The sequence below is a fragment of the Rhipicephalus sanguineus genome, unplaced genomic scaffold (genome assembly GCF_013339695.2).
Source record: "Rhipicephalus sanguineus isolate Rsan-2018 unplaced genomic scaffold, BIME_Rsan_1.4 Seq8890, whole genome shotgun sequence".
In the NCBI taxonomy this organism is placed as follows: domain Eukaryota; kingdom Metazoa; phylum Arthropoda; class Arachnida; order Ixodida; family Ixodidae; genus Rhipicephalus; species Rhipicephalus sanguineus.
Window position 1 is genome coordinate 56,163 of NW_023616217.1, and position 27,010 is coordinate 83,172.

The 27,010-nt window shown below is 47.4% G+C and overlaps 1 protein-coding gene across 1 annotated transcript in view; it reads right to left on the minus strand.

The window, feature by feature from the left end:
• LOC119378589 (nose resistant to fluoxetine protein 6) overlaps window positions 1–26,337 on the minus strand; it is a 68,562-nt gene extending 42,225 nt beyond the window's left edge. The window contains exons 1-2 of the mRNA XM_037647670.2: window positions 26,175–26,337; window positions 22,938–23,020 (exon numbers count right to left, since the gene is read on the minus strand). Coding sequence (XP_037503598.1) covers window positions 22,938–23,020; window positions 26,175–26,318 — 227 coding nt within the window. The 5' untranslated portion in view covers window positions 26,319–26,337. The remainder of the gene's footprint in view (window positions 1–22,937; window positions 23,021–26,174) is intronic.
• Window positions 26,338–27,010: the final 673 nt, after the last annotated feature.

Below are 27,010 nucleotides of genomic sequence, written 5' to 3' on the forward strand. Positions count from 1 at the left end.
GCATGGCCCAGCTCCAAGGAGCTTGAAAACTTTACAGACGGATGTTTTCTGTGGTAACTGCGCCACTTGAACCAATTGGAATACGACCAATTGGCCCAAATTGTTGTGTGCTGACTGCACCATTTGACCCAATTAAAGTACAACTAATTGGCCCGATTGGTTATGTGTTACTGCACCATTTGACCCAATTGGCATACATCCAATTGACCTAATTAGTCCAAATGGCCCAATTGAGTACTAATTCACAAATGGAACCAGGTGGAAATTTTCCAATTGGTTCCAATTGTTTTTTTTCAACTGTGATTCCTACGTTGAAGAATTACAGGAATGGAATTGAACTGCCTGGCCATTCCCGGAGTGGAGATGGGCTAAGTTTTTTCTTCCGAGAAATTGAAAGGAATGGAATTGCGGCCAATTCTAATTCCCCGGAATTGAATTGGAATGGAACGGAGGCTCCCATTATGCAACACTGCTGCCCCACCCACTCCAAAGTGCTCAGCCATAATTCTTCATAATCATCAGCCACAGCACAATGTGCACTAATGCCTTACAGATGTGTAGCGGGTACCACGGTTCTCCGAAGAATGACGAAAAATGGCATAGTGGGAACTCCGCTACTTCAGAAAAATCACGATGATTTATGGCGTAGTGGGTACCTTGCATCTGTACTTGTATTAGTTGCCCCAAAAGACTCTACAACGGGCTCTACAAAGTCCGCTCTTCCAGCTTTCGCTGGGACTGTGCTGCGTGTTCCGCGCAGGCCTGGCGATCCTTTAGGAGCTTGCTCCTTATACTCGGGGCTTGTCCATCGCCGTAGTGGCCGGACGTAAGACAGGTAAAGTATAACCATCTCAGCGCACGCTCGCGCGAAAGAGAAGTCTTCTTCCTTTTGTTCTTCGAGTGCCTTGATGATGATATTAACGCAGGCAAAACCACATATATCATAGCCAACAGTAGCATGCGGCGCTCGCTCCACTCCGGCGCTTGCTATAGTTTGATAGGAGACCGCTAGAGGGCCACAACTGGGCGCTTCCTCTCTCTTTGGACAGTCGTCAGTCAGTGCGCTTCGATACTACCGTATTTTACTCGAATCTAAGGCGATGTTTTTTTTTTCGAAAAAACGATGTGCGAAAGTGCGTGTAGTGTTTGGGGGGAAGGGGTCGGCTTAGATTCGACTACAGTGATTAAGTTTTTTTTCTGGGCTTGTGAATTTCGGGGGTCGGCTTAGAATCGGGGCCGGCCTAGATTCGAGAAAATACGGTAATAACATGAACGAAGAAGAAAAGGCGACGGAGCGGAGGGCTCGCAAGGCAGCAGCACGCGGGCTCGCCGCCAACACCCTGCGGTGAGAGCTCGCGAGGCCGAAGAGAGATGTCAGCGTCGTGCGGACCCCGAGATACAAGCCCGCGAAGCCGAAGCAGCGGCAAGAGAACCTCGAAGAAGTACGGGCGCGAGATGCAGCGGCCAAGCGCCGAAAGCGGTCGCTACCTGAAGTTGGTGGCGCCGACGCGAACTTCAAGCGCGATTTCCTCGACCACACGTTCGGCCACAGCTGCAAGGTCTGCGACCGCTTGTGGTTCGACAACAACCTGACCACAATCGCTACTATAACAACGTGTCACGTCTTTATATGACAGTAGAGGAATTGTACGGAGCATTCACGGTTTACCCGATTATCTCCGAGCAAGCTCCTCTAACATCAGTCGTTTCGTAGATATGGTACAATTTTTTTTATCAGAACAGCGGTCTCGGAAACCAGAGAATACACTGAATGACGTGCTGCTTCTGAGGTCGTGCTCACTCCTTTGACACAAAGAATTGAGCCCACCAAAAGCATTGAGCCCACTTTCGAGAAAATAAATACTATGACTTTGAAATTTTTGCTGGTTTGTGCTAGTTGGTAGGAATTCGTGGTACAGTTACTTCCGCTTCTCTGAAGAACTTGTTTTATCCTTGTCCCACTTTCCTAAGAGGAGGGCAAGTATCTACATTACCTTCAAATTTTTGCATAAAAAGAACCGTTCCGAACCGTTACGGAACATTTTTTTGTTCCGAGCAGAAACGGAGCAGTACCTTTTGCGGTGGAACGAAACTAAAACCAAACGAAAAACATTTCGTTCCGACACCCTGGTCGGGATGCAGCAGCCCAGGGAACCAGCGACTTTCCATGAATCATCGTTTGAAGATCCAAAAGCTGGCTGTAGACGTACGACCGAGTCGCCGCCTCCAACAACTGGGACTCCCAAGAAAAACTGCGTCACGTCCACTTTTACCAAGAAGACGCCACGAGGACGTGGTTCCAAAACGAGAATCCGCACGACAAACCTGGGATTACTTTAGTACGAAACTCCTAAGTACTTTCATGAGCGTCGTGTGCAAGGAACAGACCGCTGTGCTGGAGACACGTGTGCAGCTTCCAAATGAAAACATTGCGATCTACATAGATGAGATGACCCGCTTGTTTCGCCACGCCGACCCCAGCATGACCGAAGAGAAGAAAGTGATATTCCTTATAAGGGGCGTCAAGCAAGAAATCTTCGCCGGATTGATCGGGAATCCGCCGAAGACGGTCGCAGAATTTGCTGCTGAATGCTGACAATCGAGAAGACGCTCGAGATGCGGACGCGGGAACAGAACCGCAGTTTCTCGGTTGCAAACTACGCCGACGCTCAAACGGTAGGAACCGCCGACCTGCGTGAGGACGATCAGAGCGATCGTGCAAGAGGAGCTGCAAACATTTCTACCTTCATCGCAGCCTCAAGTGGATTCCATCGCTGAGGTCGTCCGCCAGAAGATCTACCAATCACTGGGCGTTTTTCAGCTAGCAGAGGCGCAGCTGCAAGCTATGAGCTATGCTGCTTCAGTCCGCCGTCAAGCTCCTCCTCCACGCCCATGCCAAGACACCGCACCGCGCAGTACCGTCGCCAGACACCGCCGCCGCCACCGACGCTCTACCGTCAGCCAGCGCTACGCCCCTAGGAAGACCGACGTTTGGCGCGCCACCATCCGCTCTGCTACAGCGGCGAGGAAGCCGGCCATACCTACCGTCGTTGTAACTACCGCCAGATGGGACTGCGCGGCTTTGTCGTCAACTCGCCGTGTCCACAGAGAGGACCACAGCGTGTCCACAGCCAGGCCGCTACATCTCACCCCAGTGCCGGCAGTATAGGGGCCATACAAGGGGCCGATCCGCCAGCCCTTATCCGGAAAACTAAGGGCAGCAACCGATGGAGGTGTGGTTGCTGTACAACGAAATACCGAAGGTCCTCCGCCGCCGACGACAATCCCTCGATGAAATTTTAAGAACACACCGCAAGCCGAACGGAGCCCTGACGAAGAAACTTCGCGGCCGGAAGAAGACCAGACGATACCACGTAGAAGCAGCGGCACAAGCCGACGTAGCGTGATCTGAAGACGCGACCTAACACCAATGCAAGACGACGAACTAGCGACGTCTCCGTTCTAACCGACGGACACAACGTCACCGCTTTCGCCGACACTGGATATGACTATATGACTATTCCGGCGTCAGTGGGCCGCTCGCCGTCAAGTTAAGGAAAATTAGGACCGCCTGAGAAGGCCCTGAAGTCCGGACCACGCGAGGCCATCTAATAGCGCCGGCTGGAGTCTGCACAGCAAGAGACACCGTCGACGAACAGACTAGTCCTGCGAGCTTCGTTATCCTACAACATTGCTCCAGGGATGTCATACTTGGCATGGAGATATGTCAACGTGGCGCCGTCGTCGACTCAAAAACCAAGTCGGTAACTTTCATCAGACGAAGCAACACCAAACGCATGTCACTATGCCTTGAACGTGCTCGAGGAGCAAGTCACCATTCCACCTCGCTCCAGCGTCATAATTCCCGTTGGCACCTAAACATCTGAAGACATCGAAGGCGTCATCGAGGGTGAAGTGCGTTTGCGGCTAGACGATGCTATTTGCGTCGCAAGAGGCATCACCCGGTTGCATGATGGAAAACCAAGCATATAATATGCTCACAAACTTCAGCCCAGAATACAGACACCTCAGCAGAAGATCGATGATAGCATATATCAAGGAAATCGTGGCCATCAGCGGTGCGTTTGCCTTTTCAGATCCTGACGAAGCTACAACGACGTCCCCGATACCTCAACCATCCTTCGTTGTCAACCCACGTATTCCGGCTTGCCAGCAGCAACAGCTCCGATGCCTTCTGCGTGAGTACAAGGACTGTTTCATGTCGGCATAAAGAGTTCTACAGACGCCCCTTGCTAAGTCCCGCATCATAACGGAAGAAAATGATCGACAACTCCATCAGAGTCCCTACCGGGTTTCGACGCGAGAATGAGAAGCTATAAAGCGACAAGTCGACGAGATGCTGCAGGATGATATCATACAGGCTTCCAAGAGTGCGCGAACATCACCAGTAGTGTTGGTGAAAAAAGAAGGATGCCACTCTGCGTTGCTGTGTTGATTACCGTCGCCTGAACAAGATCACCAAGAAGGACGCATATCCACTCCCACGGAGAGCCGACGCCTTGGATCGACTCCATAACGCAAAGTACGTTTCTTCGATGTACCTCAAGACGGGCTATTGGCAATTTGAGGTCGGCGAGAGAGACCGCAAGAAGACTGCCTTTATAACACCGGACGACCTGTTTGTGTTCAAGGTCACGCCATTTGGTCTTTGCTCGACGCCTGCGACATTCTAGCGCGTTATCGACATGGCGCGGGCTGGATTACAGAGGCAGACTTGTCTTGTCTACCTGAATGATGTCGTCGTTTTCGCTCCCAGCTTTGACGAACACCTCCGACGCCTTGAAGCAGAGCTTCAGGCAAGCAGGGCATCTGGACTAACACTCAAACCGGAAAAATGCCGATTCGCGTAAATAGAACTCCTCTTTGGAGGACACGCCATCAGCAACTCTGGAGTCCGCCCTGACCCGCTGAAGACGGCCGTCATCACTCCATTTCCGCCACTGGCCGACAAGAAGGCGGTGCGTCGATTTCTCAGCCTGTGTGCCTATTGCAGGCACAGAAGAATTGATATTTGGGCAAGTTGGAATTGGTTATGCATCTTTGAAGTAGACAGCGCAAAAACAAGGACACGAGAAAAAGTACAACACACCACACAGCGCCTTCTCACTACTAAATTTAATAGAAAGAAGACTTATTATTCAAGCCTTTGCCAAGTACCACGTGCGCTTACATCATTGCTAGCCAAAATGAGAAGGAAAAGCATGTGCTCCTACAAAGATTAGGAACGGTTACAAAAAAATTGGCCGCGTGTCTGCGTAATTCGCTGCAAATGTTGTCGACAGGCGATAGCCTTCTGCCGGCCGTACTACATGAGTCCTGGTCTCATCCGCGGCAACCCGTCATGCTGTTCTCGTACCATTTGGGGAGAGCCTAGCCATCTGACAGTGGCGTCGGGAAACATGAGCTTGCGCAGAACCCAGGGCCACTTCCAGGTGGCAACACCATATCGTCGGCAGAGGGCTTTTTCGTGCATAGCGTAGCATTTTCAGCGCAGCCTAAGCAACACTAGGGTCTTTAGAATTACGTATCTATGTATTTTTCTGTAAAGTAACACACCACCTAATAATTACGCATTGATGTTGCACCTCCGATATGCGTAATATTTGCTTTTTGATCGACAATGTTCACAAGTATTAACGCAGCTACCAGTTCAAGATGGCTGGGCGTTCAGCAAGTGCTTAAACTTTGGCTGGGTGGCTGATTCGTGTTACAGACAGAAAGACAGACAGACCAAAATTTCTGCGCTCATGTATCCCAAGAAAGACTATCGTCTTTGAAACGATGGTCACGTACACTTTTTTACTATGCAATGAAACGATCGAGGAACGACATTTCATCGTTATGCAGTTCTATTGAGGGCATCCTTACATATAGATAGCCATTTTTTGTTAATGTAATGATCCTCAGCAATTTCTCTAGTAGCCTGATTGCTGTGCCTGAAAATATTATGGTGTCGCGAAAGTTCGGGGCGCGTCAGCGTTGCGCACAGTGTCGAGCAACGTGTGAGTACGCGTTGCCGTCCAATGAGCGCTTGCGTTCCGACAACCTTACATTCAGGCTACGACCAGTTTGCCCAGTGTAGACGTGACGGCATAAAAAATGAAGCTGGTATACAACTCCCATTGTGCGAGGCACAGACGGTGGCGTGTGCTTTACAGTGCAGCCTTTTTTTGTCACACCTGAACCTTATTCTGCCAGCTTCTTTTCAACTATACCACAAATGTTATTATTCCTTTGTGAGCAGAAAAAACAACATTGATCTTATACCCGAGAAGCGTACGTTGGGGGGCTAGTTGGTAAGACATAATTGAAAAAAATTATAACTGCGCTAAGGACGAGACACCAGAAACGAAGTGGACAGACGATCGCAGACTAACAACTGGTTTTATTGAAACATACACCACCCTTATGCTATTCCCAATTACCCGTATTCCCGACCACGGCCGATGACAGAAACGCAGAAGTAAATGAAGGAAAAGAATCGGAGAAGAATGAAAGGCGCAAGTTTGAAGTGATGCCGTACATACACAAGGTGTCGCACGGCATTAAAAAGGTGGCGGGAAGATACGGGGTCGATATGGTTTTTTCAGCGCCTTGCAAGTTGTCGAGTTTGTGTGCCATGTCCAACGCGAGCAAAGTGAACAATGGAGGATGTGATGTTAAGCACAGACGTGCGTATGTACCCTGTACATCTGAACTGGTCTACGAATTCCCCCTGACCTGTGGAATGATTTACGTGGGGCAGACCGGAAGTTGTATTACCAAGCGTTTGATAGAGCATGCTAATTCAATAGGAGACGGGAGTGGGAAGCACCTACCAGTTCATTGTGGCGCATGCGCGCAGGGATGCAAGCCCATCTTCAGTAGCACTAAGGTGATAGGGCGAGCTAGAAGCCAAAGAGCAGGAGAAATCTTGGAGGCATCTTGAATAGCTAGACACGGGCCTGATAAGTGCGTCAGCGACACGTTCGTGTATCTTTCCAGAAAAGAGCGTGATTTCCTTTGTAGTAGATAGGAGTCTTGGGGGTGATGAAACCTGTCACGTGGTCATGAATGTCATTGCGCACGCGCTTAGTTTGTTTCATAAGGGTGGTGTATGTTTCAATAAAACCAGTTGTTAGTCGGCGATCGTCCTGTCCACTTCGTTTCTGGTGTCTCGTCCTTAGCGCAGTTATAATTTTTTTTTCAATTATCTTATACCGACTAGCTACATTTTTCAGCGCATGCGACAACTTATGTACAGGCTAGAGTGACCTAGAATAGGGGGAGTGTCCAAAGCGCCGGCTCCCGCGTGGGCCTTTTGCGGTGAACTCCCGCGCCGCGCCGCTGCTGCGCCGGACCCGTGGGCTTCCCGCGCTCGGGAAGCGCGCGGAAAGCTAGGGGCGTCTGCTGCACGCTGTAGTTTTTTGCGCTGAGTTTCCACACAGGGCATTTGTAGTCTAGTTCATTTTTATAATGCAGTGCAGAATGGAGCTTATCCATTTTTAAGCGTTGTGTTAGTGCTCGGACAACAACAGCATGCAAAATATCATGTGTCAAGCGGCATCAGCGTGGCCTAGTTCCGGTTATAGAGTTCGAGAACGTCTGTGCGTGCGTAAAAACGCGCCAAATGAACACGCACAAGAAAATAACGAAAAAAGCTCTCTCACGGGTAATCGGGAATAGCATCACTCATGAAAGATTTAAGAGTAATAAAAAAGCAAATTACACTCGCAGTCAGCTGAAATACTTATACGCTCAGTGACCGCTTCACACTACGAGCTTTTTACTCATGGTCGCCAGTGGTTTGCTAGCCATATGCACACCGCTTCATTCGACAATTTGTTAGCCTCCCCTAGCGATTTTATTTTGGACAGAGCACACCGGGAAGACGTAAGAGAAACAAAAGAAAGACTAGAGACGGCCATACGACCACAATGCTGTTGGCCTACTTTGCTTCTGAGGTACCGTACAGCAAGGCTCACCGTGCGCAAACATTTGAAAGAAAAGCCATGCCATGTAAACTAACCTTATTCCACAAGTTTTTGCATAAAAGGCGTGATATAGAAAATGCTTTATAAATATCTAGATATCATAAAAATAAGTTACAAATACCCCCATTCTTGCTGTACGAGTTAAATAGCTGCCTGAACTCAAATATGGTAAGAAATTTACAAGTATGAAAGCCTATTCGATCAATCACTTCACGAAATTGTTCAAGTACAGAGATCTCTTATGTACCTGGCCTGAAAAAATGCAACATGCAATATATATATATATATATATATATATATATATATATATATATATATATATATATATATATATATATATATATATATATATATATATATATATATATACAGAGAGAGAGAGAGAGCGACTAGATGTTCCGGAGCCAGCTGTGGTCACTCATGCGGTCTTGTTTCTATCTACAGGGATCGATGAACGTCATTATGAAATGTTCGAGCGAGATGCGTGCATTGTTTCAAGCCTTCACCATACGAAATGAAAACAGTTTCAAACTCATTATCAACTTCAGATGTTTTCACGGTTCTCGGAGGTTAGCGTTCACGCGAGTCAGACACTTTACAAAATGATGCGGCCGAGTACTTACATAAAATTGTTTTCGCGGCAATTGAGTGCGCGTCAACAAGGCACCCGACCGCAATTTCCCGCTTTTTCCTGATGAGCTCACTATAGCGTCCACCACGTATTCGTGCTGAAGCTGCGGTAAACAGCGTGTCTAATCATCTCTTTCATAAACATAAAGAGATGACCAGACGGGAAAAGGAAGCCCCTTTTGTCCCGCAGACACGTGCAGTCAGCTGCTCTGAGCTGAGAATCTGGTTTGTTTTCGGGCGATCGCTCGGTAACGTGAAGTCAGGCATACACGATGTTGCACTGTTATCATTTCATTTACTTTGGTTTGTCTTGTTTTTTTTAAAAAGGCAGAAGCCTTAGATGGCTCATCAAACACGAAAATTGAATGTTGTCGTCCCGCGTCGCCAACACGAGTGATGCGCTAAATCATCACGTGGTGACGTCACCATGACGTCACTGATCGACAAAATTTGTGACGCCATTATAACGTCAACGTGACGTGTTATGATGACGCCATCACATCATAAGGTCGCTTTGCATTGCCTCCGTGATCTGAGACCGATCACGGAGGCAATGTAAAAGCAGGTGAGGTGCAGAAAGCTTGCAATGCTTTCGCTCCTGTGGGCATTCCGAAACCACTTTATGTGCAGAAAGCTTTCGGAGAGTGGCGAGGGAGGTTCATTGTATTGACGGACGAAAAGAAGAAGATGGCTTTCGTTTTCCAGTCGTCTCACGCGAATTGCATAAGGGACCGTGTTTTTTTTTTCATGTATTTTTTTTTCGCATACGTTTTACCGACGCGGTCAGTTCTTCAAAATGTATGGGTAAGTCGTACATGTTGACATATATATTGGTTACCACCACGTTTTTATTGCCTGACGAGGACAAATAGTCAGACCACACACCGCCAGAATTATTTCTGGCCGAAGAAAGCGGGTTTGCGCGCCACACGCCATATTATTATTGTCAGTCGTTACGCAAATGGCAAGCACGTCAAGTTAGTGATGCCATGACCTATTGGCCATGTTAGGTATACATTCGTGCCCACCCATGTTAATTTTCGTGTATACCAAGCGGACGAGACGCGAGTTACGCGAGTATAATTTTTTACTTTAGGTACTGCGGCCGCGCGCCGATGGACACATTAGACTTCGCATGAAAAGGCTTGAAGCAGCAGAGCGCGGGAGGCAGCCTTGTAAAACAAATTGAACGCACGAAATAAAAGAAAGGATATGAAGGGTACAAGCGCGTTAGCTTGCGCTGGCCATTTAATTACTATGTGCATATCTACTACGTTCTCCTTGTTATCTCCAGTTTATTCTCTCCGGCAGCAAGTTTACTTTCGTCATTCCACACGAAAGTAAGTTAAGCGCCTTCTCTCACGATGAAGTGCGCGCAGAATGCGTCCTTCAAACATCCGCGTAAGTGTAGACCACTGCGGTGACAAACCAGCTGAAAGGAAATATAAAAAAAATCCCCGTTTCACAACGCACAAACGCGTTCTCTGTGCGATGAGTCGCTGCAGTATTATGTTGCAGTGACGCGGTATTAAATATTGCCCGAATTACCGCAAGTTTGGCTAATAGCGGCCAAAATATCAGATGCGCAACAGACGCTCGCCGCTTTGGCGCGGCTTCCGCCGCGGAGAAAGTCCACGGGTCCGGCACGGCAGCGCCGTGGCGCAGGAGTTCACCGCAAAAGTCCCTCGCTCCTCCCATGCATTCGCGCGGCGCTTTGGACACTTCCCCTATTTTAGGTCACTAGTACAGGCGCCCATTTTAACACAAGAGTGTTTTATGCCGGGGTTATAGTGCCTAGAATATACTTACTAGTGTGCCGACCGCGGGCCTCGCGGTGGCACGGAGAATGATGCCTTCCACCGGCGGCCACCAGACGGCGATAGCCGTAGGGACCATGTAGAATCACTGGAAAATTTTCAGAGTATCGCATCTGTTTTCCGCGCGCCGCCGCCGACGCGATTGGCTCACTCGCATCACGTGACTTCTCGCCGCCATATCCCTTCCAAGCGCTTTGGGTGCAGGCGCGTTTCTAGCGCGTTCAATGCAGAGCGTGGCCGGACATTTAGCAGTACTACGGTCCCTAGAAGTACTTCGTCGCTTTTTTAAACGCGTCATGCAGACAGGGGCGTAAGCAGACATTTTTTTCGGGGGGGGGGGGCACGGGCCAGGTGTGCCACCCCCTGGGTACGCCACTGCATGCAGATGCCAGAAGAGAGTAGCTCACCATCAATCGAACGTTACTGGTGAGCTACTCTGGGAATCTCGTTTGCCGTGTGGGAGAAATAATGTCAAACAGCGCCGTTCTTCGTGGCGGCATAGTTGCCCTGAACGAATTCGCCCTCCTCGAATAACACACCTTCCTGCAGTGAACTACACTAACTTTGCTGGAAAAGATCTTATGCGACAGGATACTTCACCTTTTCGGTTCGCTATGGTCAGCGATATTGAAAACTACATACCTTTCTATTTGCTCGGCTGTTTATATCTCGATCTGTTGAACAGAATACGCATGCTATCCGGGTTATAAGCATGTCACGCACGAGAGCAAAATGGAAGATTTATTAAAATAATAACTGTTTACTGATATACCTTGAAGGCAATTGTGGCATGATCTTTGGCATTGCACAAAACAGAAGCGTGGAACTCTGTTGATAAACTTGGTATAAGGCAATGTTATCAAGCGTATTTTTACATTTGTTGCAAAAAATGCTGTTAATGCTGCATTGCACCGAGCGTACCCTTAAAATACTGTATGGTTGGTGAGAAATGGTAACAGCAAAAAAAAAAAAAAACTGCAGATCCCACGCATTGAGGGAGTCGATTTTATGCGAGCCCTAGGTCTATATACATACTGTGATGCAGTAGCATGCGCTTTAAAAATTCTGGGATGTGCTATTTCTGATCAAAAGAACATAAAGCACCGTGCCGAGGAACTTTAATAAGAGTGCATTATGAAAAAAAAAGTGCAGCAGTGCAGAAACCGAACCCCAGCTGTTTACGCGCTGGCAACGCCAAAAAAAGAACTGTTTTTCAGAACACAGCAAAATATTTGCAAATTCATTGCAACGTTGGGAATATTAAGGAGACAAGAAATAGGAGTTCAGAAGAGTGGTAAGTTGGGCTAGTTGGTAATGATCCATGATTATTGCAACTGCGCAAAAAACGGACGGAAACACGAAGGGCGAGAAAAGGACAAACAAGCGCAGACTATCAACTGAAGTTTTATTACAAGAACGAGGCAATATAAAGGGCAGGAAAAAGCGAGAGAGGGCAAAAAAAAGAAGGAGACAAAAGGCACGAGGGACCAAATAAAAAACTTTGGCCACATCAGGTATGGCACACCCGTCATACAAAACCAAGATAGCTTAACTCTTTATCGTGTATGGCGACAGAGGGAACACTGACGCAGGACTCAGAATTCTTGTGAATATGCGCAGCCTCAATTAGTTCTCGCGCTCTTTGGTTCTTATGCCTGAACAACACAGAGGTATCACCAAAGAGCGGAGTGCAGCCGCATTTCTTACAGTGGGCTGCTAGATGAAGACCGGAGTGACCTTTCAGAGAATTAAAATGTTCTCGAAGTCTAACATTAAGGCAGCGGCCTGTTTGTCCCACGTAAACACGTTTGCATGACAAGGGTATGGAATAAACAACACCAGTGATACAGGATACATAATTATTGACATGACTAACATTACATGTATCTTGCCGAAGATTTTGCTGATTTGCGATTCGTTTGTCTACTTTAGCGCATAAAGTGGACAACTTGTTCCTGGCAGATATAACCACTTGGACGTCATATCTTGACGCAACCTTTTTTAGGCGGTGAGTAAAACCATGAACATATGGCAGAACAACAAATTTCTTATGCTCCGCCTTCTCATCCAAGTCGCATCCATCACCAGGACCTCTCTTTATTTTCTTAATCAACTTCTCGCAGACCTTTAATAATACGTCCCGTGGAAAGCCTGCCTGTTGCAGTTTTTCACCTGCGCAGAAAAACTGCTTTCAACCAAATGCGTGCAGGTTTTCTTCAGTGCAGAGGTAAAACATGAAAGTGCAATGGCATTTTTTACAAGTTTTGTGTGACCCGATTTATAGTTTAGCAGAGGCTTCACAGACCTAGGGGCGTAGCACCAACAGACATGCGTGGACGAGAACTGCAGCTGCAGATCCAAAAATTGGATACATTGGTCCTTTAAGTATTCCGAAGTAAACTTCAGGCCAAGACCACACTGCTCAAAACTCCTTAGGATGCCTGCCGAGATATCTTCAGTGCCCTTACGGAAAAAAAACAATGTAGTCGTCAACGTAACGAAACACTCTGATTATGGATGCCTGTAAAACCGGTTGGAGCTCCCGGTCAACTCTACTTAGAAAAATATCTGATAGAACCGGCGCCACCCTAGACCCAATAGAGACACCTTTCTTTTGCTTTTGTTCTTTTACCTGGGGTCTTTATTTGTTTCTTTCCAAGGTGAGGTGTACCTGCAAAAGAAAGGTGTCTCTATTGGGTCTAGGGTGGCGCCGGTTCTATCAGATATTTTTCTAAGTAGAGTTGACCGGGAGCTCCAACCGGTTTTACAGGCATCCATAATCAGAGTGTTTCGTTACGTTGACGACTACATTGTTTTTTTCCGTAAGGGCACTGAAGATATCTCGGCAGGCATCCTAAGGAGTTTTGAGCAGTGTGGTCTTGGCCTGAAGTTTACTTCGGAATACTTAAAGGACCAATGTATCCAATTTTTGGATCTGCAGCTGCAGTTCTCGTCCACGCATGTCTGTTGGTGCTACGCCCCTAGGTCTGTGAAGCCTCTGCTAAACTATAAATCGGGTCACACAAAACTTGTAAAAAATGCCATTGCACTTTCATGTTTTACCTCTGCACTGAAGAAAACCTGCACGCATTTGGTTGAAAGCAGTTTTTCTGCGCAGGTGAAAAAACTGCAACAGGCAGGCTTTCCACGGGACGTATTATTAAAGGTCTGCGAGAAGTTGATTAAGAAAATAAAGAGAGGTCCTGGTGATGGATGCGACTTGGATGAGAAGGCGGAGCATAAGAAATTTGTTGTTCTGCCATATGTTCATGGTTTTACCCACCGCCTAAAAAAGGTTGCGTCAAGATATGACGTCCAAGTGGTTATATCTGCCAGGAACAAGTTGTCCACTTTATGCGCTAAAGTAGACAAACGAATCGCAAATCAGCAAAATCTTCGGCAAGATACATGTAATGTTAGTCATGTCAATAATTATGTATCCTGTATCACTGGTGTTGTTTATTCCATACCCTTGTCATGCAAACGTGTTTACGTGGGACAAACAGGCCGCTGCCTTAATGTTAGACTTCGAGAACATTTTAATTCTCTGAAAGGTCACTCCGGTCTTCATCTAGCAGCCCACTGTAAGAAATGCGGCTGCACTCCGCTCTTTGGTGATACCTCTGTGTTGTTCAGGCATAAGAACCAAAGAGCGCGAGAACTAATTGAGGCTGCGCATATTCACAAGAATTCTGAGTCCTGCGTCAGTGTTCCCTCTGTCGCCATACACGATAAAGAGTTAAGCTATCTTGGTTTTGTATGACGGGTGTGCCATACCTGATGTGGCCAAAGTTTTTTATTTGGTCCCTCGTGCCTTTTGTCTCCTTCTTTTTTTTGCCCTCTCTCGCTTTTTCCTGCCCTTTATATTGCCTCGTTCTTGTAATAAAACTTCAGTTGATAGTCTGCGCTTGTTTGTCCTTTTCTCGCCCTTCGTGTTTCCGTCCGTTTTTTGCGCAGTTGCAATAATCAAGAAATAGGAAATGAAACAAGTAGTGATGTCAATAATTTTTCATGGCCTATTTTCTGCGTATCGTAAGATGCACCTTACCTACCGCACGCCGATTCGCCCGTGCGTTCGGTTGCTGGCGTTCCGAATCAAGACGTCGCGCACAACTTCCAATTACCGTACACACACAACTTCCATTACACATGTCAACCAGTTGAACAGCAAGCACGGTGCGCATAGCAAGCTATGCGTCAGCAATCAGTCGAAGGACGCAATGCTGAATGTTCTCGATGTTCGATAACGTTCTCGAGTGCAGTGAACCTGAACACCGACTGCAAAGCCAGCACAAACAGTCAAGATTCACCAAATGTCGAAGTATATGGCATCTCGCACGATGTTACTGCGCTAATGCAACTATGCTTACAGATCCGGACCTAGCGAACACGCCCGGGCGTGACACGAAAAGAGACCGACGAAGCCATGAAGAGAGTTCGCGAGCACATGGCAACATTCGCTGTACGTTTCATTAGTTACACCGCTAACCGCGCAGTCGATCCATACCTGTCGATGACTCGAAATCACTTCTAATATCCTCTTGAAGAAACACACATACATAATGCCGTTCCGCCGAGCGTAACACGGCACTGAGGCTAAAAGATCGGTCACTTCTCAACACACGCTAGCAACGTGCGGACGGTCTGGAAGGGACATGGCCGCCGCCACCCAATGTTGCCCGCGTGCAGCCTACCTTCGCGGTACTCTGATTTTCCAGTGACTCTAGGACCATGCTATGCCGAGCGGCGTCTCTAGCCGACGCGCGCGCCTGTGAGAGACGCCGACGGGCTGTCCCAGCCAGTTTTGCGCTGCGGAACGTTGGTTGGGGTGCAAAGCGTAATCGAAGGAATGTGATTTCGTAGCACTGACAAGCGATCGTACGCACAGTTAGCGTTAATAGTCTGCGCGATACCGGCTGTTTCTTCGAAAAATACTATTATATGCGACACATGACCACAAATGCTAAATTCACGGCAATTTGTAGCTAATTACCATACGTTTACTAATGATCTGTTTATTTACCTAAGGACACATATTTTACTATCTATTTAGTCAGCTAACGACACATATTTTACTAATTATCTATTTAATCACCTAACGACAAATATTTTACTAATTATCTATTGAATCACCTAACGACACATATTTTACTAATTATCTATGTAATCACCTAACGACGCTCAGTGTAGCAATTATTGAAGTGTTTCTCACAAACGACAGCCGCCGGAGTTAGTCTTCAATTTCTGCTCTTTATATTATTCTCCCACTCGGCTAAACTTAATTAAATTTCTGTGTCCACAGGAACGCTGAATAATGAGACCCGTTCGTTGTTTGAGCGGTAGCCACTCGTACAATATGGGACAAAACAGGCGCTGTCTTTACGCCTCGTTTTCTGCGACCACATCGCGGTTCTATAAACAGAAACAAGTGCGAAGCGCGCGCACAGAAAAGAAACCTAGCAATGACACAGAAAGCGACAACGCCCCACAAGTTTACCGCACCGCAACGGAATATTTAACTCCGTGATCACAACCGACTGCGCTTACGAACGGGCATCCGAAGCGCAATTGAGCGACGCGCGTGCAACGCGCGCGCTTGGCTTGATGCGCCGCTCGGTTAGCATGGTCCCTAAGAATGTCGCCGCCTGGTGGCGTCCGGCGGAAGGCATCAGCGTCGGTGCCAGCGTCTCCCATTGGAAACGCTCGGCGGTCGGCACACTAGTAAGTATATTCTAGGCACTATACCGGGGTACAGTGTACTAGAAGGGGGCAGTGGAACGAACGAAGCGGCCGCGCCGCATCTCCGGTGATGCTCCGACGGGCGATCGTAGCGGCGGCGCTGTGGTCACTTTGTACTGAAGCTGTGGAGAGCGTCGGCATTTGGCGCGCGCGCGTCGCGCAGCGTACGAAAGCGTGTAATTGCGCGTTTTGAGTGCGTTTAATGCGTTACTGAGCTTTAATCGGTGTCTCAACGCCTGCTACGCGCCATGGTGCACGAGTGAATATGCAGGCGTGCAGAAATTGCGCCGAGATATTCTGTTTTTTGGAGCCTACCGGCCCCCAAAGAAGGCGACAATCGGATTGTGCGCACATGCACCTAGCTGCTCACTGATTGCTGTGCGGTTTGCAAGCAACACTTCGAGCCGCGTTACACTATAAGTGACTACGAACACTGACTACGAAGAAATAACAAACCAGCGACGAAAGCCTGCAATTCTTCTGCAGGCAGTCTCTACGATATCCAGAGCATTGACCCTATATACGAGCTTCAATGCGCTCGACTGTTTCATGAGTAACCTGAGTACAAATAACTCTATCACAACATTTATATTGGTGACGGATGAGTTCTGCCAGTTTTGCTCTGTTTCTATGCCGAAAGGCTGTTTCAACAGCGTGCTTCCGCGGTTACTATGCATCGGTTATGCGACCTCTGAGGGCTTAAAATACCAGGAAGCCGAGCCAAAGGCGCGCGTTCACATACGAGGCACAAACTTCATGCATCACGGCTTATCTCAAGCATCTTAAAATGCGCAGATGTAAATATAGCCCGTCGGTTATTCTACCTAAATTCACTACAGCCAGTTCCCCTTTCAATGAACAGCTTATATATATATTGCACTTTTCCTGACCTATCGATGCCATTGCAAAAACTTCTTTTCGACAATGTTTTGCATTATAATTTCATTGCCTCATCTGTAAAGCGTCAAAAGTGAAGCCAGGAGGGGCGATGGTGCTCTACGCTTCGCGACATTATGTTTTTATATATATGTGCATATATATTTACACGCACAAACACAGACAATAAAGTCTCACCTCCCCACCCGGCGCCAATAACAATATCCATGTAACGCCCCTGAGGACGACCGTTATTTGTACCGGTCAAGTTACCTTTGACTTCCAATACCTTTGAGCCCTCGTAATGTCGAAAAAGTCACATTTGCACAGGGCATTTGTAAAGATACGCACCGTACACACAGCTTCGCCAACGCGCAGTCAATGTTCGGCGTGCTTTCGGCAGAATATCAGCACACAGCTTACTGAGCGCAGTTAAATTCCAATGAAGCAGCTCAGTTACTCTGAATAAACTAGACGCCGAAACTAGACACCAGAAGAAAGCATTAAAACAGAAGAAATCAGAATAAGGCACGCCCTTTCTAGCTGTTTGCTCTGTCTCTTTCTTCTGGCGGTCATTCGGCGTCTAATGTACTAACTAGCCCAACAATGAGATCGGCTTAATTATACTAAGATCGTGAATCTTCACGGTCGGTATCAGCCCGGTTTCATTTTTATATTTTGCGTACCTTACAGCAGTCGCTTCGGCTCCAAGAACTGATTTGCAGTATCTCTCAAAGGCATATATGAAGCAAGCATCCATTAAAAGCATTGAAGTTTCGTCCATCAAGGCTTACGACGACAAGTCCTACGCTTAGTGATGATAGACACGCAACGAAAGCCGCATCAGTAATAGTGCCGATTAGCCGGGTGCCGCCTACGCGCCCAGCAGTTCTAGCGCGCGGCGCCGCGCGCCTTCAGTACCGAGCGACTGCAGCGCCGCCGCTACGGTCGACGCGGAAGGAATGAGCCGGCGAGGCGCGTTCACGCCACTCGACAGTTCTAGTACACTCTAACCGGGGTCCACCAAGTACTTCCGTTACCGGATATGACGTTCATTAAATGGACGCCAACGGGTGAGAAAGAAAAGCACCAAAAAAAGATTCGCCGCTGGGAATCGAACCCACGACGCTGCGGCCGCAACGGGAAGCGCCCAACGCTAAACCAACTAAACTAGTTTGGCAGACGCTGCACACCTCACGAACGCGCCTTATATCTTTCACCCATTCTCTCTCGCAAGGTGCTCCTTGTTTGCGGTGTAGATGGGCGGGGTGGAGCGGGGGTGGTGCCGCCGTCTGTGAGAGGAGAAAAGAAGTAATGCGTCACGATCGACACTTGCTAGCGCTTACTCCGAGATTGCGGCGATATCGGAAGTCATGGTTAAAGCGTGTCGATGCCAGCGAGGGACACCGGCCGCGCTGGCGTCGCCGAGGCACCTTAGACCACGGTGAAAGAAGTATTTGAGGAGGAGAATCTCTAGACCACGGCAGCGCGCGAGGGCGGCGCGATAGCGTCACGGCGGAATGCGGTTTACGCCGAAGCACGACAGATGACGCTTTCGGCCTGTTGACATCTTTTACATGCTCTTCTATGGACGCGACGCATCAAAATCTCAAAATCGTGATAGCGCCTCGTACTATGTAAAATTTCTAAGATTTCTGTCTGTAACATCAATCGGTAGCTGACAGATATTTTAGCTGCAGTTCCTAATCGATACTGTCAGAATTATAGGCCGTACAGCGCTTGAAACGAACTGCTAGTAGTGGCGCCTGAGCAGACGACGTCTGCCGCCGCATGCACGCGACCCTCGCTCCTCGCTCGCATGTCGTGCGCGCGTATGCGTAGGTGGCCTTGGGAGGGAAAGTTCCCTTCACGATTTGCTGGTTTTCTTTCTCTTTAGCGCTCTCAGTGGCTTCCGCGCGTTGCGCCGGCGGCGCCGACTCCTCGATGTTTGCGCGCGCTTTTCACGCCGCGACAGAGGAGAGTGCTTTGCAAATTTCGACCAGTGCTTCTTCAGGATGGGGCGGAAATGTTTCGTGCCGAACTGCAGCAATGGGTACGCGTCCTGCAAGGAGAAGGCCTTCAAAGTTTCTAGTGACCCAGTCAGGTTGGAAGCGTGAGCTCGCGCCATACCAAGAAAAGACCGACAGCTGACGCCTTGTGACTACGTTTGCGAGAAGCACTTCTCGAACAGTGACATAGACAGGCACTATTTTGGCGAGCTTGGCGGCGAAGTTCTCCTTGACAAACCCAAACGGGCAGTGTTGTTACGAGACGCCGTGCCTTTCCGCTCTGTCCTGGCTACTTGTCTGCTGTTCTCAAAAAAAGACAACGTGAAATTTTGACCACCTGGTGTTTTGTAACGTGCACCTAAATTTAAGCACACGGGCCTTTAGCATTTCGCCTCCATCTAAATGCGGCCGCCGCAACAACCTCAATCTGAATTGATGGCATATAGGGTAAGTCCCATCATTCGTTGAAATAAATTATACTTAACTCATTGAGTTCACGTTATCAAAAAAAGAAGCCGGCAGATCCCACGCATTGTGGGAATCGATGTAATGCGAAGCAGCCAGCAAAGAGCTGCATACATCGTCTTGTATGTCATTGAGGAAAATGCGTGTCATGGTTTTCATGTTAACTCCTATTATTTATGTTCGTCACACAGTCACATCGCGCAAGACCAATTCCGGGGTAGATCAAGCTAGCGAAACAGCCACCAGCGCGCCATGAGCGTGGCACGTAAGTCATGCTGTACATGACATGCGTGTCATGATTTTCATGATAACTCGTGTTATTTATGTTCGTCACACGGTCACGTCGCAACATACCAATTTTGGTGTATATCAATCTAGCGAAACGGCCGCCAGCGCCCCATGAGCGTGGCACGTAAGTCATGCTGTACATGACATGCGTGTCATGATTTTCATGATAACTCGTGTTATTTATGTTCGTCACACGGTCACGTCGTAAGAGACCAATATTGGTGTATATCAAGCTAGCGAAACGGCCGCCAGCGCCCCGTGAGCGTGGCACGTAAGTCATGCTGTACATGACATGCGTGTCATGATTTTCATGATAACTCGTGTTATTTATGTTCGTCACACGGTCACGTCGTAAGAGACCAATATTGGTGTATATCAAGCTAGCGAAACGGCCGCCAGCGCACCATGAGCGTGGCACGTAAGTCATGCTGTACATGACATGCGTGTCATGATTTTCAGATAACTCGTGTTATTTATGTTCGTCACACGGTCACGTCGTAAGAGACCAATATCGGTGTATATCAAGCTAGCGAAACGGCCGCCAGCGCCCCGTGAGAGTGGCACGTAAGTCATGCTGTACATGACATGCGTGTCATGATTTTCATGATAACTCGTGCTATTTATGTTCGTCACACGGTCACGTCGCAAGATACCAATTTTGGTGTGTATCAATCTAGCGAAACGGCCGCCAGCGCCCCATGAGCGTGGCACGTAAGTCATGCTGAGCATGACATGCGTGTCACGATTTTCATGATAACTCGCGTTATTTATGTTCGTCACACGTTCACGTTGCAAGATACCAATTTTGGTGTATATCAATCTAGCGAAACGGCCGCCAGCGCCCCATGAGCGTGGCACGTAAGTCATGCTGTACATGATATGCGTGTCATGATTTTCATGATAACTCGTGTTATTTATGTTCGTCACACGGTCACGTCGTAAGAGACCAATACTGGTGTACATCAAGCTAGCGAAACGGCCGCCAGCGCACCATGAGCGTGGCACGTAAGTCATGCTGTACATGACATGCGTGTCATGATTTTCATGATAACTCGTGTTATTTATGTTCGTCACACGGTCACGTCGCAAGATACCAATTTTGGTGTGTATCAATCTAGCGAAACGGCCGCCAGCGCCCCATGAGCGTGGCACGTAAGTCATGCTGTACATGACATGCGTGTCATGATTTTCATGATAACTCGTGTTATTTATGTTCGTCACACGGTCACGTCGCAAGATACCAATTTTGGTGTATATAAAGCTAGCGAAACGGCCGCCAGCTCACCATGAGCGTGGCACGTAAGTCATGCTGTACATGACATGAGTGTCATGATTTCATGTTAACTCGTGTTATTTATGTTCGTCACACAGTCACGTCACAAGATACCAATTTTGGTGTATATCAAGCTAGCGAAACGGCCGCCAGCGCACCATGAGCGTAGCATGTAAATCGTGCTGTACATGACATTCGTGTCATGATTTTCATGTTATGACTTGTCATTTATGTTCGTCATACAGTCATGTTACGCCATACCAATTTTGGTGCACATTCGATTAACCAAGCGACCAGGAGAGCACAAAGTCGTAGGCGGCTAGATAGATAGATAGATAGATAGATAGATAGATAGATAGATAGATAGATAGATAGATAGATAGATAGATAGATAGATAGATAGATAGATAGATAGATAGATAGATACGGTCAAAGTCGCAGAAGTTCGCTAAGAAATGCTTCGCATTTAAAATGCCACAGTTTCGCCGCAAGGGCGAAGCAATGAATGCGATAGCAAGAAACTAATGCTATACGAAGTGAGGCTCGCCAATGGGTACTCTCAGTTTGAACAGCGCTCCTGTTGCAAAAGCGGCCGAAGCATCGAAGGAAACTAGGGTGCTTCAAGTGTCGAGCTGTGACACTTGATAGTTCGCGCTCATCTTCTGTTTGTTCGTTTAGCGGCGTCCCTTGAGCTCGAGTTACTTTCGTACGCTCCGTAACATGAGCGCGGACATCACGGTGAAAGTGCGAAACATCCCTCTTCCCCTCACCACGAGAAAACCGCGCGAGCAGACAGTGGAAGGGCAAGGTTCTCCCTGCGCAATTATAGGAAGAAGCGAGCGACCTTGCCGACGACTTTTAAATGAGGCCGTCGCGCTCCTAGCGCCATCTCGCTGGTAATGAAGAAACGCTTATAAGCGCCTGCCGTCTCTGAGTCCGTCCAGCGGTAAAGGGTGTGTATATAACGCTCGCCGTTAGCTACGTGGAGGGTCTGCGTTTCGTGGCGCAGTGGTTAGCGCCACTCGCTGCGGAGCAAGAGGTCCCTGGTTCGATTCCGCGCTTCGGAATCATTTTCTGAATTAGTTTTCTTTGGCGCTTTTATCTATATATACATACTTATACATATACGGTGCATGACGGCGGCGACGGCGACGGCAAAATTCAGCCGAGACTGTCCACATAATTGCTATCGCAATAATATGAATTCTGTATGTCAACAACAGTGCAACTGCGTTCTAGTGCGTGCAGATTCTTGTCGGCACCGTATACACTGCGGTTCTTCATACATGACTAAAAATGGCGATGCACTGTTGAGTGGCCGTGTGGCGCAGCATCAGGAGAACATCGGTTTCATCTAGTTGGTGTTTACTGCGAGACGGCCGCTAGTTAATAACAAAGAGAGTCGTTTTTTTGTCATTTATTAGTGGTCATTATGTCATGGCAGAGCATCGGAGGCAGCAGCCGTAGCCTTACTAAGCCAGCATCGACTGCTGACGTCTGATCAGTTCAAGCAGCGTAAATGTAATCAGTGTCGCATAAGCAAGAGAAAAAAATTAGTGCTATCTCAAACCCACGTGTACGTGCTAAATTTAGAGAAGAATCTTAGAGGACAAGCAATACAGTTGGAAAATTCATTGATAGTGCGTTTGCGTCGGCTTCTCGAAATGGTAAGTGATTATTGAAAATACAACACGCAACCACGTACCCAGTGCGGCACTGTCGCAGAAACGCGGAATCTAGAATGTTTTCCATAAATGCGGGAGAAGTTCTTCTTGGAAGGCTGACTTGATCGTTAGCACGAGAATCAAATCATTCAGGACAACAGGTGAATTCATGCTGTACTTACGTCCTGCACGTCTGAATCACGATGACAGCCACTAAAAACAGCTGGTAATCAGCAGAAAGGTACCACAAGTGCAACATGGTGGACTGCAAAAAAAAAAAGGACGCATCAGTAAAACAGGTAGCATCAGCATAAGCAGAAATGAAGAAATGAAGGTTTGTGAATCATTCGTGCTTGCGTGTGAGTGTTCAGGGAAGCAGTACTGAAGATTGGCATTTATTTCAACGCTTGTACGGTTTCAACATAGGAATACAGCTTTTGTTTCGGCCAGTTGGGGCATTCTTGAACAACACTTCACAGGGCAGCGCGAAAAGACATGGTCAGAGAAAGGTATACAGTCGCCCTGCAGTACCGACCTTTCTCTGAGCGCTGCCCTCTTAGGTGTACAAAGAATACAGATGCCACAAACACCAGTGAAGATCATACATTCATTTGGCATTTAACTTAGGTAATTTGAGCAAATCAGATTCGTTTGAGGAAACCTTTATAGCATTCGCTCGGCCGAGATTGCTCATTTGCAGAATCAAGCAATTAGAATAGTCTCCATCAATCACTATACCTATTTACAATAACATCGGCTTTCTTCCCATGCAACATTGCATATGATCTAAACTAGGCATGCTGATTTTTCGCGCGCGTCAGCATCACATCGAGTTATAGAGCATCCCTTCTCTTAATCTGACAAATGTCAATAAGACTACCTTTACAACATAGCTTACTGCTGTTAAAAGTTCACTCGAACGACGCAAAACAGCGTTGTTTTCTGGTATTGACCTTCGGAACTGATTACGTGCGTTCATCAAAGCTTGCCAATCAGTAACAACATTTAGAGTCCTTTTAATGACACATTTATTCAAATTTGTAAGCTAACTTTTGATTTTGTCACCTCTACTATTTCATTACTTCACATGCATCAATTTTTCAGTATTTGCGTTTGTTTACCTATTTCGTGCGTTGTGTAAAATGTACTACGTCCTCCTGTAGAAATTGTCAATATCCAATATTATCATGTCAAATGGCGCTACTTCGCCAATCAAGAATCGACGTTCATTAGTTGTATTATATATTATAACGTATGTTTCCTGTACTGCTGTTGTAACTGCACTTTTAAAATGTACTTGCTGAACCAGCGTTGTTCTTTTAATTTACTTGTTCATAAGCTGGATTATATTTTCCATTATGTTTCCCCATTGTACTTCAGCTTGCTTTTCGATCCTTGTATTCAACCCACTGACCTAGACAGCTGGGGGAGAACCCCTCCCCCGAACTTTTTCAATTTTTCATGTGCATATACTATACAGGCACATATACAAACGCACGCACGAACATATATAAAGTATGGTTGACACCCCACCCCCACCGAAAAAAATTTCTAGCTACGCTACTGATTCAACCTACATAGTATGGATAGCAGCGCCTTCTGACAGTTTTCAGTTAGGTACCTCCTCCGCTGTCATTATAAACTTCAACTAGACTGCTCAGTGACGCTTGGAATGTGATGGTCCTAGAAGTAGACATCAGCTCAAAAGTGAAACCATCAGCATATCACATGGACGAGGCAGCAAGAGGCCATAGAAAGCGCATACTTGGGCACCGCAAGATAAAGCGGCGATTACGCCACTCTGTATCTACATTAGCTGCCGCACTTCAGAGGTGCGTGCATCGATTAATTCCCGTGAATCCTGCACGTAAACCTTACTTACCTACGCCAAATAATGAAATACGAAAGGCACGTGCAGGGCCAAGATATATGTCAGAAAGGCAACACATATAGGAAATATAACGAGAAGCGGCCTAATGTTAAATTGAAGTCAAAGTGCCTCAGGGAAACTCTAGGTGAAAACCTGTCGACAGCGTCCCCGTGATGCTCCGTGTAAGACCTAAGTGCGATAAATTTCTACCGCACCCCACGGGCAGTACGCTGTCCAGTCGAGAAGAAAGGCACAGTTTCGTCAAGTGGGCGAAGCAATGAATGCGATAGGAACAAACTGAAGTGTTATACGTAGTAAGGCTAGCAGCTAACCCCTTGAGAATCTGAACTGGCGTAACTCAACAAAGCACTGGCGTAACGACACGCTGCAGCGAGCGGAGCGATCTTCATGCAAACTCAGCGATGAGAGCACAGCTGATCCCTCTCAAGATAGGGCCCGCGCGACCGCGCCCGGCCGCTCAAAGCAGGAACTTCCGACCGCAGCCACGCAGCCCCCACTCCAACGCCTCTTCCTCGCGATGAAGACGGCCGGCGCGTTGCCCCTCCGCTTCGTCGGCTGCCCTCGCAAGCTTTCAGTCGCACGTAGAGCAGACAACGCGCTCTAAGAGTTTATACAGAACTTCATGGCAACAGTACAAGTGCGTCCATATGATCGTGATGAAAGCACGCATGGGAAGGGACCTGACTGCCATGGGCAGGTGGTGGAGCCTCCTCCTCTGCCGTTCAGGCAACGGTAAAATCAGTAAAAAGCGCCCTGCCTTATAAGCGCCGCTTCTGCAGGCTGCACAAGCCGGTCGCTTCGTGTGGCTATTTTGGCTGGCATCCCCGGATCACCGTGCGTTTAATGCCACAGCTTAAGCTATCTCAAAAAAGCAACAAATAGTTTGTGCGTGTGCGTACTTCTCTCTGCGTCCTTCATCACGACAGTGTTGTAAATACACGCGTTCGCGGTTCATCGAGTGCGATGCGTTAGTGTGTCTGTGTGCGCGCGGGTACCTTGCTCCTTAATTCATTTAGTACGCTAATGTTCTCCACAAATCATAAAGCCGATAAAACTACCAACATTTTATCACCGTTAGACGCATTGCTATAGCTATCAACTGTTTCGCCTTTCGGGTTAAAGTGTCACTTTCTGAGAATAATGAATTTCTGCATATTGCGCGCAAATGATGCAAAGCACTTCAGGTATTTCATTTTGGAGGCAACCTGAAAATAAGAACATATTTAGGCTGCCTGAACAATTGGTTTCAGCCATGCCTGTGCACTTGCTAACGTTTGACTCATTTCAATTTATCGTGAGGTCAGCCAATATTTGAATATAATTTAGTGTAACAATTGCCATCTAAGGGCGCTTTTGTGTATGTACCAAAGCATAAAGGATATATGCATGATACTTTCGACATTATGATGATTCACGGCCTGTACGTGTTCTTCTACTGCGTTGAATCTAAGGTGACAATGATGGCTGGTACACAAGAATTGACGTGGTCTTTTTCATTAATAAGAAGCTACATTATGCGTATACTCACCGCTTCAGAGTCTCCTCTCCAATTTCGTGCCTGAATAAGCAGATCCCACCAGTGCTTCCGAACCTCAGAGTAAAACTTCTTATAAAATTCTTTGGTGTTGGGGCCAGATGCGATAAGTGGCAGAAGGTACATACACATTATCATGAAGAACAACGGCACGGTGCACCTAGGAAGAGAGAAAACGGCGTTTACTAAGAAAGGGGAGGCGGATATCACAAGCATCGATATTGAAGGACCACTTCGCGAACTCCGGCTTACACTGTAAACTAATTGCGAGGAAACATCCAAGGTGTGTTTTCGCGAAGCACTTTTCCAAGACTGCTCAGTAGTGGAGGAGTGGGAAGAAGTTAAAATGTCGGGCTACGATGCTGCTGGCAAACGACAGTCACGGCACACAGCCATAAGAATGCTTGCCTTGAACTTGATAAAATACTTCCGTTTACATATCACAGTCTTTTTATGGAAACTAGAGGTTGAAACTTCCTAACAATGCTTGTATGTTAGACAACATGCGTAAAAATTTCTTTCTTTGTTCTAGTGCAGTAAAAGTATATCGTATGAGCAAGTAGTCTGTTGTAAATTCGGATATTCACAAGCGTACTTGTTTTCTTGTCACTGCAACCAGGTTTACAGCTGCCACAAAAGTAACTGCTGTGCTCCTATCGCACCTGAATAAGGCTTCTCGGGTGTTTTTGAATATCCTGCTCAGAGTGCATGCATGATGCGAATAGTTCAGCCAAAACTTGCTCGAGCGCCAGATACAACGCTGGGATGACCCCAGATTGCCCCCGGACCACGATAAGACATGCAAGACCACACACGCGCAGTGTCGACAG